Here is a 17,839-nt window from a genome sequence, read left to right as displayed (position 1 = left end):
ACAGTGGGGTTTCTAGCATTTAGGGTTCTTTTTGTCCCAGCTACTATTTTCATATAGAATGTTTGGCTTGTCTTGATTTGAATCTTAGGGTAGAAGGGAACCTCAGAGATCCCTATGCAGAGTATCAGTCTTCCCTCTAGCATTACCAGACAGTGGCCTTTTAGCTATCCCATGAAGGCTAAGGAGAAAAGGAACTGTTGGAATGAATAAGTAGGATGAGAGGAAACTGCTTTCTGTCTTTTTGCTGAGGGGAATTGCGGCCCCTTTGCTCTGACTCATTAACAGTAACAACTAAAACACCCTTTGTTCCCCAACCACCCCTTTAAGGAGGGCACCCAGGCCAGGCTCTCTCATTTCACTTGGCTGCCTTCCTTTGAGTTCTCCATTATACCCTGGCTTTGAGCACCTCCTCCCACCTCCCTGAATTTCTAGTTGCCTTTTGTGTTGTCTTCCTTCCATAGATTGTAAGCTCCTTGAAGGTAGGGACTGGTTTCTTTTTCTTCTTTCTTCTCCACCACCACCTCACCACCCCCAGGTTATCACAGACACTTGATAAATGTTTATTGGCTGACTGACTTAATAACTAGCATTTATATAGTGCTTTAAGCCCATGGTAAGGTGCTTTCTACAAGTTTTCTCATCTGAGTCTTCATTTGATCTTTCTCCTTCACCTCCTCTTCCTGTTTTTCCAGAGAAGGAGAAAGAAACTAGGATTTCTGGGTATTATATTCTATAGATGCTGCATATCTCTAACATACACATATTTTAATACCTCAGTGCTGTGATGGATCGATGATCTTACTGATGTAGGTGTTCTCTCTACCGGTTCCGATTGTATCCTATTCCTTCCTTCTATGCAGCTATTGCCAGAAATCTGCATGGCTTATATCTTTTATGTTAAGGGCCTGGAGCACATGTGTGTGTATGTGTGCCCACATACATTTAGAGTAATTAACATATACAACTTTGCTTATGTGTCTGTGCACAGGATATTACCTACATAGTGTTTCTATGTTTTGCAAGGGCTGGGAAAATGGGAGGGGATATTTTCTGTTGCTTATCACTTTCTGCCCAATGGCCAGGCTCTGCCAGGCACAGTTGGCTCTCTGCTTCAGAGACTTCTTCAAAGTATTCCTTATACCCACCTGATCTACAACCCCACTTTACCATGTTGTATAACATTCTTCTATTGGTCTTTTGTATCTAGCTCAGAGTAACAGTGTTGTAAAAAGGACATAGTCCCTGACTTCAAATATTGGAAGGATTATCATATGAAGTAAAGATTAAAGTTATTTTCTTGGGCTACTAAAGGGAAAATTAGGACCCAGGGACTGAGAATTTCAGGGAATTGATGAGAGAGTACATTTAGGAAGACCTTTTGCACTATCAAAGCACTCTCAAAATAGACTGCCCTACAAGAAGTAGTGAGTTCCCTATCACTGAAGGTGTTTAGGCAGAGGCAGGATGTTTTTATTTGAATATCAAACTTTGTATTTAAGTCTGGTCTTTTCTACAGGAATGCTTGGAAATCTTCTATTTTATTAAATGACCATACTTTCCTCTGAAAGTATATAGTTAATTTTGATGGGTGAGTGATCCTTGGTTATAAACCCAGTTACCTTGCCTTCCAGAACATCATATTCCAAGTCTTCTGATCCTTCAATGTGGAAGCTGCCAGATCCTATGTCATCCTGACTGGGGCTCCATGATATCTGAATTATTTCTTTCTGGCTGCTTGCAGTATTTTCTCCCTGGTCTGGGAGCTCTTGACCTTGGCTTCAACATTCCTGGGAGTTGTCATTTGGAAATTTATTACAGGTCATTTGGAGATTTATTGCAGAAGGTGATCTGTGGATTCTTTCAGTGTCTATTTTACCCTCTTGTCCAAGAATATCAGGGCAGTTTTCTTGGATAATTTCTTGTAATATGATGTCTAGGCTTTGGTTTTGTTTTTTGTTTTTTTGGTCATGACTTTCAGGTATTTCAATAAGTCTTAAATTGTCTCTCCAGGTCAGTTATTTTTTCAATGAGATATTTCATATTTTCTTCTGTTTTTTCATTGTTTTGATTTTGTGTTATTGTTTCTTAATGTCTTATGAAGTCAATAGCTTCTGTTTGCCCAATTCTGATTTTTAAAAACTGGATTTCTTTCATGACCTTTTGACTCTCCTTTTTCATTTGGTCCATTTTACTTTTTCCAAGGCACTCTTTTCCTCATTTGGATTTCTTTTGCCTCTTTTTCCAGTAGATTAATTCTGTTTTTTAAAAAAAATCCTTCTTCATTGTTTTTTGTGCCTCTTTTTCCAGCTGACCAATTTTGCTTTTAAAGCTGTTATTTTCTTTTTGCATTACTTTCATTTCTTTTTCCCATTTTTCTTCAACCTGTCTTATTTGATTTTTGAATTCCTTTTTCAGTTCTTTTAGCACCAAGATCAATTTCCATTTTTCTTTGAAGTTTTCCATGTGGTTGGTTGGATCTCACCATCTCCTTTTTGATGGTGTGCTTTGCTCTTTGTTGCCATAGAATGTTTTTAGGGTTAAGCGTTTGTTTTTCTTTTTGCTTATTTTCCCAGACTTTTTCTGCCTGTGGACTGGGAATTCTGAAAGCTGATGATTTTGTCTCCTCTGCTGCTGGCTTATAAGGCTCAGCACTGTGTGAGCTATTTTGCCCTGGGGCTAGGTCTTCACCACAGCAGTGCAGGCTTGAAAGGGCCCAGTGCTATGGAATTCTGAGCCTCACTGGGCTGGTGCCAGGACCTAGGACTTCAAGGGATGGGATCTGAGATGCTCTTTTGTTGGTGTAGCCCAAGTTCTGGGATCCTTAAGTTGGCTTATGATCAATCACAAAACCTGGAGCGGTAGGTGAGGGTGGTCAGCCAGCACTCCTCTGTGTGTAGTTTTGCTTCCAGTTTCCCCTTATCCCATGACAATCAACTCTCTCTGTCTACCTTCCAAATTGTGTTTAACAGGAAAGCCTCCTCACTCCATTTTGCTGTTGGTTTTTGGCTCCTGTCATTTTAAGGTTCTTTGAACCTTTATAATTCTGAAATTCTGTGGTTCTGTGACATGGGCATGGTGGTATACTGATTGTATTCCAGGACCTGGTTGGAAGTTCTACCTGATCCCCTAATCAAGTCAGAGCCCTGTGTGTTAAGAAAGAAGCTGTTCAAGAAATAAAATGTGACTAAATATTAAAGAACATGTCAGTTGTTTGATTCTCTGGATACAGTTTGAGTAAAGATTGTTGCTTTCCTTTTCTCAGGAATGGGGACCACATCCACACCAACTTCAGGGACATGTACCAGCATCTGAGAAGTATGGGTTATTTTGTTGAAGTTCTTGGCTCACCCTTCACATGTTTTGATGCCAGTCAGTATGGTGAGTGTGAATAAGTCTTTTTGTTCTTTTTTTCATCCTGCCTCATTTTACGGTTTGTTAAATGTATTCATAGTTGATTATGGATGAAAGCAAGATAAGAGGATAACTCACAGACAATGCTATATGGTTGGTTCCAACTTGTTGTACATGAAATATCTCATTTGACTAGGAAGTACATATTTATTATCCCTCTGTTGTGTGAAGAAGCTACAGATTAAAGAAACTAAGTATGCAGATCTGGCCTTGGATGCTGTCTAGGATTATCAGGGATCTTTGAAGTGCCAGACCCAGTGACCTCTTCTCCATTCTCCTTCTTAACCTTTCTCTGCCCTTCTACACTGTTAATTGCCTCCTCTTGCATACTCTCTGCTTTCTGAATTTGAGGGACAGGGTCCTTCTCAGTTTTCTTTTGTGGATCTTTATAGTGCCCTGCCCACAGGGCTCTGCCTAGAACCTCATTCTCTCTTTTCATCACTTGGTGACCTCCTCAGTCACTATCTCCATGTAGGTGATTCCCAGATCTTTATCTCCAGACTAGGCTTTGTTTTCATCTAGTTCTAGTCTTGTATCACTAACTGCATTGGATGCCCTGGAGGCACTTAAAACACTTTCTATCCCAAACAAAACTTATTCTCTTTCCCCAAGAATTTTCTCCTATTTCTCCTTTCTTAACTTTTGTTCTCAACTCACACATGGACTCACCTCATTGTGGCTTCCTCCACAACATCTCTTACATGCATCCCCTTCTACACTCACACAGTCCCGGCTCAGGCATTTGTCCCTTCTTGCCTGCTCTATTGAAGAAACCATCCTGGGGGGTCTCTCACTGCCTCAAGTCTCTTCATCATAGTTGTTCTTCCACTCAGCTATCAGCCCCTGTACCCCACCCTACCCCCATCCCCCTACTACTCACTAAACTGCAGTGGCTCCTTTTGTTACCTCTTAGATCACAACCATTTATTTGACTTTTACAACCTGGCTCTTTCTACCTCCACTATTCTTCATTGCCTCTATTGCTTTCCATAGGCTACTCCCCAATTCCTGGCACACTCTCCCTCAGGACCACTTGTTAGAATCTCCAAAGCCAACTATCTCCTATCCCTGCCACATCTGGTCCAGTACACGGTTAGTGTTTTAACAAATGCTTATTGATGGGTTGATTAATTATGACTCTTAAGCTCATAGCTCTTTACATTCAACCCAGCTGCCTATGCAGTACTCCAGGCACAATATACCAAAACACATTCCTCCATGAAAAAGCATTCTTTGTACCATTCTTCAAAAGTTAAAAAAAAGAAAAGAGCAAAATCTAAACATTTTTGGTCCTTTAATTTTCCCTCTGAACATCACATAGGCAGAGAAATGAACAGAACAAATAAGAACTATAAATACATTTGGGGGTTTTCCCGACCAGTTCTTTACTATGTTTCTGAAACTGTTGCACCCAAAGATGATTCTACCTTCTATGCATATTAATTAAATGCAAAATGTGTATAAGGCATTTTGTATGCTGCATATACAAAGATGAGAATGAAAATAGTCTTTGCCCTCAAAGGGTTTTTTATATTCTGCTTCTTATGTTCTACTCTGTATTGTACTAATTCCAAAATGTGAAAATGTTGTTTACTCAGGAACCCTCCTGATGGTTGACAGTGAAGAAGAATACTTTCCAGAAGAAATCAGCAAGTTGAGGAGGGACATTGACAATGGTCTTTCACTTATTGTATTCAGTGACTGGTACAACACTTCAGTAATGAGAAAAGTCAAGTTTTATGATGAAAATACAAGGTACTGCTGTGAGCTGGCACTTGGGAAGCAAGTTTGACAGTATTTAGTATTCATTTTAACTCAGGAGTAGCAAAGCAATGATTATTTTTATTATTTTATTATTATGTATTAAGCCTGATGATTAGCCTGGAAAATATTTTAGGAACTGCTTTAGCAAGGGAAGTTAAAAGCATACCTCCCTAATGTTACACATCAGGTTTGTTTTTGTAAAGTAAATCTTTTTTTCAAATAGTACTCATAGAGACACTTTATCATAATTTCGAAAGGATCATTTGGTGACTCCTAACACTTGTAGATTTGTCCATTCCTCTTTTCTATCCATCAGTTAATGATCTGCAAAACCATAAATGTGCTAAAAGAGCTGCTTTTTAGAGTCCCAGTAGTATATTCATTTGTAATTAAAGACCTTTCATAATATGATTAATGTCCCCTGATTTTCTGACTTTTTTTTTCTTAATGGGTCAAGCACATGGCTGCTTATATGTTTCTAGTAAGGTTCCTTTTTCCTTTCTAGGCTAAATAGACATAGAAAATCTAAAATGACCAATGATTTTAATTCTTTGAAAATTTTACTTTTATGTACTTGACATTCATTTTATATCTACAAAAAGGGTTAACACAGTAGCATTTGCTTTTGATTGAATGCTTATTTATAGGTCAATTCTGTATGTCTTAAATTTGGGACAGGAGAACATTATTTCTATCATGAAATGATCAAATGCAGGCAATAATGTTTGGAGGTGTGTGTAATAGTAGGCCGTGCCTTCTTACCTTTGCAGACAGTGGTGGATGCCAGATACTGGAGGAGCTAACATTCCAGCTTTAAATGAACTTCTTTCTGTCTGGGGCATGGCATTCAGTGATGGCCTGTATGAAGGGGATTTTACCTTGGCCAACCATGACAGTAAGACTTTTGTTTTGTTTTAGAACAGGGCATGTTTTTCATGGCGAATGAGAATTGAAGAAATGTATCTGATATCAGTGATCTGATGATTTTAAGATATTAATGTGTTGCCAAAAAAACAGAAAACCTATGGAAGGGACCACTGAAGAATTTAAAAGGAAATGCTATATATACTGGTTATAAGTTTGTATCAACAAACAATTCTTCCCCCTTATCATTTCTGACAAGATGTTTGGAGACACTTCTAAATAACTTGGAATACACAAGATTCACAAAATTCTTCTGATGTTACTTGTTCTCAAAATTTTTAAATCTTAAGTTTACAATATTTTTATAAAAATTTTCCCACAAAGATAATTTTTAGTACCAGAATTTTAAAAATTTCTCCAGAACATTTTACTTTTATCTTTTGATTGGTTTCCCCTTAGCCTGTTGTGGAAAAAGAATCTAATTTGAAATCAGTATGAACACATTTTCTGAATTCAAAAGTCCTAACCCTCCCATATCTAAGCAGTAATTGCTTACCAAAAATATTCATCACTTTGTGGCCAGCCTCCTTTAAATGAACCTCTCCTAACTTAGCTCAAGCAGATCTTTCGGTGGGTTTTTGCTAGGCCTATTCTTGAAACCTTTTTATCTTGGTAAGGCCCACCAGGGCTTGTTGCTTTCTAGCATGGCCTTCAAGAACCCACAATGAGGCATCATGGTCAAAGAAATGAATGTTCTCTTAAGCTTCTTCCATCTTAGAATCAATACTGTGTACTGGTTCCAAGGCAAAAGAGTAGTATGGGCCAAGTACTGGGGGTTAAGTGACTTGTCCAGGGTCACACAGCTAGGATATGCTTGAGGCTAGATTTAATCCAGGCTGGACTTCAAGAGAGATATAGCTCCCCAAACAAGGGAGGTAATACTTTATTCTCAGACCCCATCTGGGGTGCTATTCAGTTACTGACCTGGCCAGTGAGAAAAGTCTTTGAACAAAGCCGAAGGCATGTTCAGAAGAGGGTGACTAATATAACACTTGGAGAACATACCATTGGAGTATTTAATTGTTAGACCTGAGGATGCTGAGTCTGGAGAAGAGGACACTTAGGGAGACACAATTCCTGTCTAGAAGTATCTGAAAGGCTCTCACAGAAGAAGAATTAGATCTCTTCTCCTTGACTCCAGAGACTAGAAAGAGGCATAATAAATAGGTGAAACCTGCAGAGAATGCAATTCAGGCTTGTTTGAAGGAAGAACTCCTTAACAATTCGAGTCATCTCAAACTGAGATAATTGGCTGCCCTCGGAGTAAGTACCTCTCCCTCAAGAAGAGGTGGATCAGCCTGCAGGACAGAATCCTTGTCACTTCTAGGATCAAGTATAGAATCCTCCAGCTGACATTCACAGCTCTTTGTAAACCTGGCCCCCTCCTTCTAATTTTCTTGAACCATACTCCCTGTCATGTCCTTTCAGATCCAGTGACACTGGCCTCCTGGCTTTTCCAAGAACAAGATCCTCCTCCTCTGCGCATTTTCTCTGTTTGTCCCCCATGCCTGGAAATGCACTTCCTCCTCCTTTCCCCATCCTGGCTTCCTTTAAATTCCAAATGAAATGCCACTTTCTACAAAGACACTTTCCTAACTCCTCTTAATTATAGTGCCTGCCCTCTTTTGTTGTTCTATATATCAATCATTTGTACTTAATTGTTTGCTTGTCACTTCCTACATTAGACTAGGAGCTCCTTGGGATCAAGGACTATCTTTTGTCTCTTTTTTCTATCCCTAGTACTATCCATAGCACAGTGCTTGGAACATAGTAGGTGCTTAATAAATGTTACTGACTATGACTTAATTGAAGGAAACTACTGAGGCAGGAAGGCAGGAAGGAAGGACTCTAGGTATAGAGTTCAACCAGTGGAAATTCTTGGAGTTGGGAATATCTTAGCCAGAGTCACTACATAGTAATAGCACATGGGGAGAAATAAGGTATGAGAATATTGGAGAGGTCAGAGCCAGTTATAAAGGGCTTTAGAAGTCAAACAGGAGTTTTAGGTTTGATCCTGGAGGTAACTGGCACTTACTGAAGGTGCCCAAAACACTTACGAGATGGAGTGGGTTTAGAAGAATGTTGATGAGACATCCAATTGGAGATGAGAGAAAGAAAACTAGACAAATGGATCTGAAAGGCATCTGCACAAAAATGATCATTAAATCCATGGAGGCTGATAGGATCCCCAAGTGAAATATAGAGAAAAGAGAGAAGACCCAGGATGCAGGATGGAGCCTTGGGAGACACCTATGGTTACAGAGCAAGATCTAGTCTGATCTGGCAAAGGAGACTGAGAAGATGTGCCTTCTAGTTATTAGATGTTAATAGATAATTGTGGGGAGTTTTGCATGTAAATTCTGAATCAGAGTTAAATGAGGTAATAGGCATGACTTTACATTTTTAAAAGATTTGAAAAGAGGATTTTCCTCCAAAAGTGGAAAAACTACAACAGAGCATAATATGTACACTTTTAAATATGCACATTTTAATTTTTTTTTTTACATTTTATATCAGTTATAGAAATAATGATGTTTATCACATTAATTTTAGTTTCCTGTCCTTTTTGGACCTTCCAGTTGGATTAATAATTATTGGTTTAAAAAAAAGAATATTTGTTGATGGGCTTGCCCTTTCAAAAATCTAAACAATTGTTTTTCAGTGTATTATGCATCAGGGTGCAGTATTGCAAAGTTCCCAGAAGATGGCATTGTGATCACGCAGACTTTCAAGGACCAAGGTAAGAATGCTATTCATCTGATTTCTGAGACATCCATTTATTTATTCTTCATTCGTTTCACCGACCATTATTAAACTACTACAGTGGGTTTAGATGAGGTGCAGTGTCCTGGGCTAAATGCTACAAGGAATACTGTATGGTCCCTCCCTTCCTGGAGCTTAACGGTCTGAATTTATATCAAGAATAAGTGATTACCTGATTGTCTCAGATTTGAAATCATTCCCAGCCTGCAGAATCAATGCAATTGAATACCTAGGGGGAGATAAGAGACAAAGAAAGGAAGCACAGTTCAGTAGAAAGGTTTGGGATTAGGATTGGGATTCTTGTTTGAATCCTGCTTCTGTAGCTTTTACCTTTGTGACTGTGGGCACATTTCATAATTTCTTTGGACCTTAGTGTCCTCACACATAAAATGAGGAGCTTGGACCAGGTGATCTGCCAAAGGGTCTCTTCATGCTCCAGATTTGTGACTTCTTGTGGTGATGGACAATAGTTATTCAACTCCTTTGGCAAAGACCAGACTGTCAATGATAGGATGGGAAAGTATTTATTATGTGCTTGCTGTGTGCCTCAGACTTCACTTAATATTGGTGAGACAATAGAAACAGAATCATCTCTGCTATTTCAGGGGCTCACATCCTAATGAAAGGAGACCACACAAATGAAAGGATTTAGTTTGGGGCAGATGGGAAAGCCAGCTGACCCATTCAGAAGCAGAGGAGATAAAAAAGCCTAAATACCTTATGGCCTAGGGGCAAGGACAAATGACCCATCATCTGACCACATAGATGGAGGTCCTCATTATCACCTCACACCTTGACTATTGTTGTTGAGCCAGCCTGTACCAAGTCTCTCCCCACTCCAGTCATCCTCCATTTAGCCATTAAAGTGATTTTCCTTAAGCACAGATCTAATCATGCTTTCCCCCCTACTGAATAAACTCCAGTGGCCCCCTTTTGCCTCCAAGATCACATACAAATGCTGTTTGGCATTCAAAGCCCTTGCTTGCCTACGCCCACCTACCTTTCTGGTCTTTTTGTATCCAGTGACCCCAACCTCCTGGCTGTTTCATAGAAAGAGACCCTCCATCTCTCCGTTCCAGGCATTTCCTCTCATTGTCCCCCATGCCTAGAATGTTCTCTCTTCTCACTTTGACTACTGACCTCCCTGGTTTCCTTTAAGTCCCAGCTAAACCCGTACCTACAGGCAGCTTTCCCCACCCCATCGCAATTCTGGTGCCTGCCTTCTGTTAGTTATTTTATATTTATTCTGTGTGTGGCTTGTTTGTACAGTTGGTTTTATGTCATCTTTCCTATTAGACTGTGCGCTCTTTGACTGATGTCTTTTATCTTCATTGATTAGCACAGTATCTGGCACATAGCAGGCCCTTAACACATGTTTATTGCCTGACTTAACTGATCAGCAGCTTTTGGGTGCTGAGAAGAAGCTGGATTAGAAATGACATCCTACTATTGAAATCAGGACAAATAGCAGTGCAGTACCTATAGCATTTTCCCAATTCTGTCCCCTTCACTATTGTTCTTTCAACTCCACTCATCCATTACGAATGACCACTAGATGTTTTTAAAAAGAAAAGAAGACAGACAATGTGGTACAGCCCAGCACACTGGATTAGTTGTCATGGGTCTGGGCTTCTAGTTCTGGAGCGCTCCTAATTAGTCATGTGATTTGGGGGATGAGTCTCTTCTCTGTTCTGAGCAGTAGTTTCCCTATTTGTTCCGTCACAAGTTGTTAGATCCCTGGTGAGGTAGTTCAGAATGGCAGAAGCTGTGTCTTCTCTGAATGCTGCCTCTCCCTCAATCCAAGGTGATCTGAACACAATAAAAAGACTTTGGTGGCCTGTTAAGGTGCCTTCCAGATTTGTGGTGGTGGTGGTATTTTTTTAGATCACTTTTTAATTTTAATTTTTAAGTAAACTGTTACCTACAAATAAGCCTCTCACCATGCACAAAATAACACTGTGGATGCAGTTTAAAAAGGCAGCAGCTCTAATCATACCCAGAAGAAGGGACAGCTTAGGTCTTTTTAACCAGCAGAAGGTGAGTTCTGAGATTGGAACCAAATCTCCACCATTAATTTAAGAGAAAATGGAACTTAGTATGCACTTAAAATTATTTGCTATTAAAGACATTGACTTCTTGCTAAAATTCAACTAATCACTTCTACTAGGGTATCAAAGTTATCTGTGACTCGATATGAGTGAATTCTTAAATGGCAAGTAGCAATTGCAAAATAATAAATTTCCTTACAAAAATACTTTGTGTGAGGTTTCCACTTGTTTTTTAGGCTCTGTTGAATGGCTGTGTTTTTCTTGTTGCCCTAGGTCTGGAAGTTTTAAAACAGGAGACAGCAGTTGTTGAAAATGTCCCTATTTTGGGACTTTATCAGATTCCTTCAGAAGGTGGAGGCCGCTTAGTTCTGTATGGAGACTCTAACTGCTTGGATGATAGTCATCGACAGAAGGGTGAGAGCTTTTTGTGGTCATTGAAAATACAATGGGATTTAGTAACTATTGACATCCTCATATAATCAGATCTTAAATCTTGATGTTTGGATTTTTTTTAAACCCATACTTTCTGTCTTAGTAACAGCTCTTAAGATAGAAGGGCAAGAGAAAGAGAGAGAAGGGCAAACGGGATTATGTGACTTGTTCAGGGTTATACAACTAGGAAGTGATTGGGGTCAGATTCAAACCCAGGTCCTCCTGACTCTAGGCCTGTCTCTAGCCACTGTGCCACCAAGCTTCCCCTTGTTATCTGGATTGTAAATAAGATCTGCATCCCCAGAGAGTGCCATGGGTACTTTCCCATGCCTCCTCCCAGGCCTATCTCAGACCTCTAAATCCCCATATTATCACAAAAGCCCCACAAGGAAGAGTAGGACTTTGACAGCATTGTACTCACCAGCCTGGCCTCACTTGTCCAAAATTCCCCCAGAAAGACTGTCATTGAGAGGAATGCAAGTCTAGGGGCAAACTCATCTTCCCTGTTGCTGCATAGACATATTCTCTTCTCTCCTCACTGTATCCTGGGGAAATGCCCCTAGGTTCCTGTGTTTAGCATTCCTGGCATCTTGTTGAGTGGAGCAGATTATTAGTACTGGGCAGGCAGCTCTCTTGTCTTTCTCTTCAAGTGGGAGTAAGGAGGTATGGGCTCAAGATGCCTCTGGGGACCAATACTAACTTGGAGTTAGTTATTTAACCTCTGAATTTCAGGGTCCTCCTCCATCAAAAAGGATTCATGTTTGCCCTGCTGAGAGCTTCACAAGGTTCATTTATGAAAATTGCTTTCTGTGGTTAAATTCCAGGGCTTTTGACTCCTTGGTCAATGGAAAAGGGAGATTAATAATGTGCTGACTTTAGCCCCTGTCTGAAAATAATTTTATAAGTTTAGAAGCATGTATCAAGATACAAAGCATCAAACTAGAAAACATCAAAAGAAAAAGCTTCATTTTAGCTTTGTATTATGAAGCATAAATAAAAGCTCTGTCTCACTCCTGATATGCCAGCAACTTAATGTGGTTGAATTTCTGACATGATTATGAATCTCACAATGGGATAGGGCTGTTTTAAAAACCAAAAGTGGGAGTTAAAGTGACACTTGGATTAAAAGATTAATGTCTTATTTCTACAGTTTTTCTTCAAAAGTTGAGCTCCCCTGAAACAGACTTCAGAAATTTCCATATGCCTGAGAAGATTGGACTTGTCTGAAATTTCCAGTGTCAGCTTTTACGAGCTCACTTTGGGACCTCTTGAGTCCTGTGAGCACATGATCATAAGTGCTCTTTGAGGAGAGAAAAGACCTTGGCAGTTTATGTCCTTATGACTCTTGAAGCTAAGGCCAGTCTGGCATTAATGATACTTGGGAATGGGCAGAAGTAGTCATTGTAAGCACAGTTACAGAGTAGCTTCTTCACTTGCCTAATATTTTTAATAGGTTTCATGCTTTTTTTCCCCCCCCAAATTCTTCTCTTAAAAAGTCTTTGAATTATTGTTAATTTACCCACAGATTGCTTTTGGCTTCTGGATTCTCTTCTTCAGTATACTTCTTATGGAGTGATACCTCCAAGTCTCAGCCATTCTGAAAATAGGCATCGCCCTCCAAATGGAGCAGGATCTGCTCTCCCAGAAAGGATGGAAGGTAAGGGAATAGATGTAACTTCTTGAAAGAAATAATTGGGTTTGATTTAACCTGGGGATTCTGCAGTTGACATTCTCTTCTGACCAGGTGATGAAGTTGATCTGGTCCTCTTGACTGCATAGTATTCAACAATGCTAGTTTTTAAGTGCCCGCAAAATCTGAACAGACTATTGGTTTCAAAGGTACTTCATGGGTTGAATTTTTTTTGTTTGCAATTTTTATTAACAGGGTAATTAAGCAAATAAGTCACCTAGACTACCCAACCTCTTAAAAGCAACATCCCCTCATGATGGGGGTCTCTGCCAGAGTTCTAGACTCCAAATGGGTTCTCAGCAATGTTGTTGACCCACAGAAGGGGTGGGAATGTAGCAGATAGAACACTAAAATTGGGGTGGTTTGCTGACACATTCATCTATAACCTTGAAAAGGAACATTTTCTCGTTAAGACTTGCCCACACCCTTAAAAGTTTCACAAGACAGCGTCCTTATCATGACGGTAACTGCCACATCACTAGAGAAATTTGAAAACCTGGGAGAAAATTACTTTTACCCTTCTGTTTGAATAGCAGTAATATATGTATGTGTGTGTGTGTGTGTGTTTGTTGGAACTACAGGAAACCATCTGCATCGATATTCAAAGGTACTTGAGGCCCATTTAGGAGATCCAAAACCCCGAGCTCTTCCTGCTTGCCCTCACCTGTCTTGGGCCAAACCACAGCCTCTAAATGAAACTGCCCCGAGGTATGTGTTGTGTCCATCCTTCTACCCTTCCCTTTGGGGGGCTCATTTCAGAGGGTAAAAGGATCAGGAAGGACCTCTTGTCTAATAGCTCATGCGAGTGCTGTGAGTGCTAACTAAGATGGAGGGGTGTAGGCTGAGGGGTGCAGGCCAGCCAGGGGGGTAGTGCCAGTCTGAGGCACAGACTTGAGAGGAGAGAGTGGGCGTATTGAGGGTAGGGGGGGCTGGCATCAGGCTAGGAAGGTGGTTGAGGCAGATTGTGAAGGCCTTTCTATGTCAAACCAGAATAGTGTGTATTTTATTCTATTGGCAGTAGGGAGCTATTGAAACCTCTTGAGCAAGAGTAATTTAGTAAAGAATATCAGTTTAGCTGGGTGGAAGATTTTGGACATTACCATTTGATCATTCAGTCTTACTTTCTGACATGTATTATAGTAATTCATTGAAGTCAGTGTCCTGATATAGACCCTCTAAAATAGATCTCTTGGCAGAAAAAAGTTCAAAGGGGGCCACAAGCAGGCAGTACAGTGTTGGTGCTACCATATTACATTTAACACACAGTAAAAAAAGCTAACTGTACAGAGCAGAAATTCAAGTTTTCATGTACAATTTTATTTTCTGTATATACTGACACCTTCTCGTTTGTTGATGCCTAAAATTCATAACAAAAAAATTTTTTTAATTGCAAGAGAAGTTCTCTCTTGGTATTAAAAATGAAGACTTTTGTTAAATCTAGCTAATACGTGTTTTAAAACTTGTGATTTAGGGGCAAGCAGGTGGTTTAGTAAATAGAGAGACCAGCTCTCAATCTGCTAAGCCACCCAGCTGCCCCCAGAACATGGGTCTTTTTGACTTCTCCATGTACAGCCCAAGCAGATAGTAATAACTGTTACCCTGGCAAAATGTGGTTGCCAAAACTGTGAATGTTAAAAACTGTAAATGCCAACCTGTAAAGGTTTTGGCCAAACTGTAAAGGATAGTTTTAGTGTTTTGACTTAAAATCTAAATAAGTGGTTGCCATGAGAAATTCCCAAAATTTGAAAATACCCAAGTCAGCTGGGATTTTTGGAGATTTTTAATTAATATAAATGAAGGAATTAAGGGAAGGAGAGAGAGAAAACCAAGCAGTAGAAAAGGGCCTAGGCCAAAATGGCCTAGGCCTGAGCCTAAGGGAGAGCGAGTCAGTCTTTATCACTCACCACAAGATCAAGCTCTTTCACTCCAAAAAAGCAAGCTCTTTCACTTCAAACTGAAATTAGCCTCCAAACTGAATTCAATTGCAAACTCAATTCAAAATGTTCTCACTTCAACTCAGAACTCCAACTCCTCAAATTCAATAAGTCCCTTCCTTTTAAAGAAATTTTCTCTTATGTCACCTCCCCTAAATTTTCACATCTGCCAGTCACAGTAGATGCTTTTTCCCAGGACTGCCCATTCTTAGTTCTCATCTTCTTTTGTTTTCACCTTCTCTAGTTAGATTAAATCCTCTGAGTACTTCACACCTCTTTTGTTAAGCTTGCCTTTTATAAATTGCTTGACCTTTTAGGTACTAATTTAACCTTTATAGGTACCTAGCAGCCTTTTGTATTAGATCTAAAAATAGACCTAGCTTAAGGTTCTAGCTTTACTATAAGTATGAGTTAGGGACTTTTCATTGTTCAGTCAGGAGTTTGCAACTTTATCTTCCCCTAAGGCACTGTCTGAATAGGGTGGAGTAATTTTAAAAGTTCTCAATACATTCCTGATTAAGTATCTTCCTGGTTAAAAATGGGGAATAGCTAAATCAAATCTTCTGAAGTAGAGTCTGAGTAGTTTTAAGATTCACATAATTCAGCAAACACCAACTCACTCTGCCAACCTTGATACTAAGTAGTCATTGGATTTTCATTTGAAGTCTTCAAACTGTCATGGTCACACAGAAAATAAGTCTGGATCAAGGATTTGAACTCAGGTCCCCAATAATTTCTCCTAACTACCCTCAGTTTTGCATTTCCCTGTAATTAGTGCGGATATCCATTCTCTGGCCATGGTGGCCCAACCCAGAAATATCCTACATTTCTTTTAAGGCTCAGTTAGGGGTGGAAGAACCAGAAAAACCACATTTCTTATAGATCACCAGTTTTTTTGTTTAAAACAACAGTAAAATCTTATATTTATGTCTAAGATTTTTATACACATTTCTTATTGGAACCTTAGAAAAGCCTTTTAAAGTAGGCAGAGCACTATCCCCATTTGACATGGGATTATTAGAGCAGTAAATCAGGAGAGGGAGGGAGGTCCAGTTGACATCGATTTTTAGCAAAGCACTTGGCAGTCTTTTCATACTTTTCTTGTGGAAAAGGTAGAGGAATGAGAAATTATTTCAGAGCTAGTTGAATGGCTAGACCCAAAGAATAGTTATTAAAGGCTTCTTCCAAAAGGAAGAAAGTCATAAAGACATCTTAATAGTCACTTGAAGAAAGCAGAGGCGATATATTTATCATGTTTGAACATGACTCAATGTGGAAGGATAATAACCAGCCCATCAGAAGTCAGAGGATCCCTTTGGATCTTTTTAGATCACAACAGGGTACAATATTGGGCTGAATCTACTAAAATAGAATTTAATAAGAGTAAATCTCAAGATCACCTGGTTAAATGAGGGAGAAGGAAATAGAGCTCTTCAATTGTTCATAGAAAAGTTCTGGAAATTTTAATGGTTGGCAACTTCAGAAAGAGATAGCAGTGTTCTGTTAGCCAAAAGAGTTAATGGCGTCTTCTCTGAGAGGCCTCACTTTCTAAATTAGAGAGGGCTGTCCCAGGTCTGCCCTGTGTGTGACCTCATCTTAAAACCCTTGCAGGTTAATATCGGTGTGCCTCTGCCTCTTCTTCACAGTGTGTGGTCCACATCAGTCGGTCAGGTTATTGGGAGAAATTTGTATTAGTAACTGAATTTGCCAGGGAGAATTCCTTTGTCTACAAATAACATTGCTTAAATAAAGGAATTCCAGAACATAAGCTAATCAGAATTTCAAGGTTTTTTCAGTTTGTATCCATTTATTTACATGGCTCACCCCCTATAAATATGCCATAAGAAATCCCAAATTTAATATAATTATGCCTTTAAAATTCAAATTTATTATAGCCAAAATAGCTATCAAAAGGCACTTATTAACTATCAGTTAGGTGCCAGACTCTGTGCTGTTAAGCAAGGCTAGTTCCCTAAATGGGAAAGGGTTTTCTAGTGCTTCATGGTAGCCCTCCTGTGGCATGCTGGCCATCCTGGTTTGCATTCCCCTGCTAGATGGCTGTGCTGGTTTGCCTGGTTTAGGTTGTCCTTTGTTTTCGTTGACTAAACTTTATATCTCATATACAAATCAATAATGAATGATCCCCAGGGAAATGGGGTGGGGGAGCAGATGGCTGGGCCTGTCCTGGGCTTCTCCTTTGGACCAAATGGTCTTTCCTTCCTCTGGCCCTTGTATGCCTCCAGTCTGCACCCTGCCCCATGTCCCCTGCATCTCTGCAGCTCTCCAGCTCTCTCTCGTACTGCCTTGGCTGTTTGGGTCAGAGTCCTGAAACAACTAGCACTCCCTGTCCTCGGGACTAGATGTTCTAAGTGGCATTAGCCTGTTTTCCGTGCTGGGGATAGCTTAGCAAGCCAGGAGCCACCTGACTCATGTTCAAACTGCCTTTGGCTAGAAGCTTTCAGCAGTTTTCCCTTCAAATGTTCAGACTTTTCTGAGCACCTTCTGGGCACTAGACCTTGGAGGAGGTACAGAGACAAACAGGAAAGAGCCCCTGTCCTCGAGAAGCCTCCATTCTCTTTGGAGGAAGCACTGGGTACTTGGATAATTCACTACAAATTGGACCCACAGTCATTTGGGAGAGAAGGAAGTAGGTCTGGGGCACTGGAGCTGAGCTTAGAAGAAAGCTGGAGTATGTGAGTGAGGGCCACTGGGTACCGCCAGAGGGCAGCAGCAGAACAGACCTGGGCTCTGGGACCTTCAGTTTGGCAGCTGTGTGAACTGTGGCCTGGAGAGGAGAGAGACCAACAGGGGACCTTGTTTGAGTAGCCTAGGCAAGAAGCAATGCGGGCCTGATTTAGGGTCCTGGCACTAAG

At 40.1% G+C, this 17,839-nt stretch overlaps 1 protein-coding gene across 4 annotated transcripts in view; it reads left to right on the top strand.

Annotated features, from left to right (window-relative positions):
• The window catches only part of MBTPS1 (membrane bound transcription factor peptidase, site 1), a 90,100-nt gene that overhangs the window by 70,273 nt on the left and 1,988 nt on the right, over positions 1-17,839 (top strand). For 3 of the 4 annotated variants that reach the window (XM_003339773.4, XM_056810190.1, XM_056810197.1), the window contains exons 15-21: positions 3,263-3,378; positions 5,010-5,166; positions 5,946-6,070; positions 8,762-8,839; positions 11,184-11,324; positions 12,868-12,999; positions 13,614-13,740. In XM_003339773.4, coding sequence (XP_003339821.4) covers positions 3,263-3,378; positions 5,010-5,166; positions 5,946-6,070; positions 8,762-8,839; positions 11,184-11,324; positions 12,868-12,999; positions 13,614-13,740 — 876 coding nt within the window. Of the gene's footprint in view, positions 1-3,262; positions 3,379-5,009; positions 5,167-5,945; positions 6,071-8,761; positions 8,840-11,183; positions 11,325-12,867; positions 13,000-13,086; positions 13,182-13,613; positions 13,741-17,839 lie in introns of those variants that run through there. The other variant, XR_008914881.1, reaches the window with a different exon arrangement.

Source organism: Monodelphis domestica, chromosome 1 (genome assembly GCF_027887165.1).
Source record: "Monodelphis domestica isolate mMonDom1 chromosome 1, mMonDom1.pri, whole genome shotgun sequence".
Lineage (NCBI taxonomy): Eukaryota > Metazoa > Chordata > Mammalia > Didelphimorphia > Didelphidae > Monodelphis > Monodelphis domestica.
Note: the sequence above shows the minus strand (reverse complement) of the source record. Positions and strands in the feature narration are given on the sequence as shown.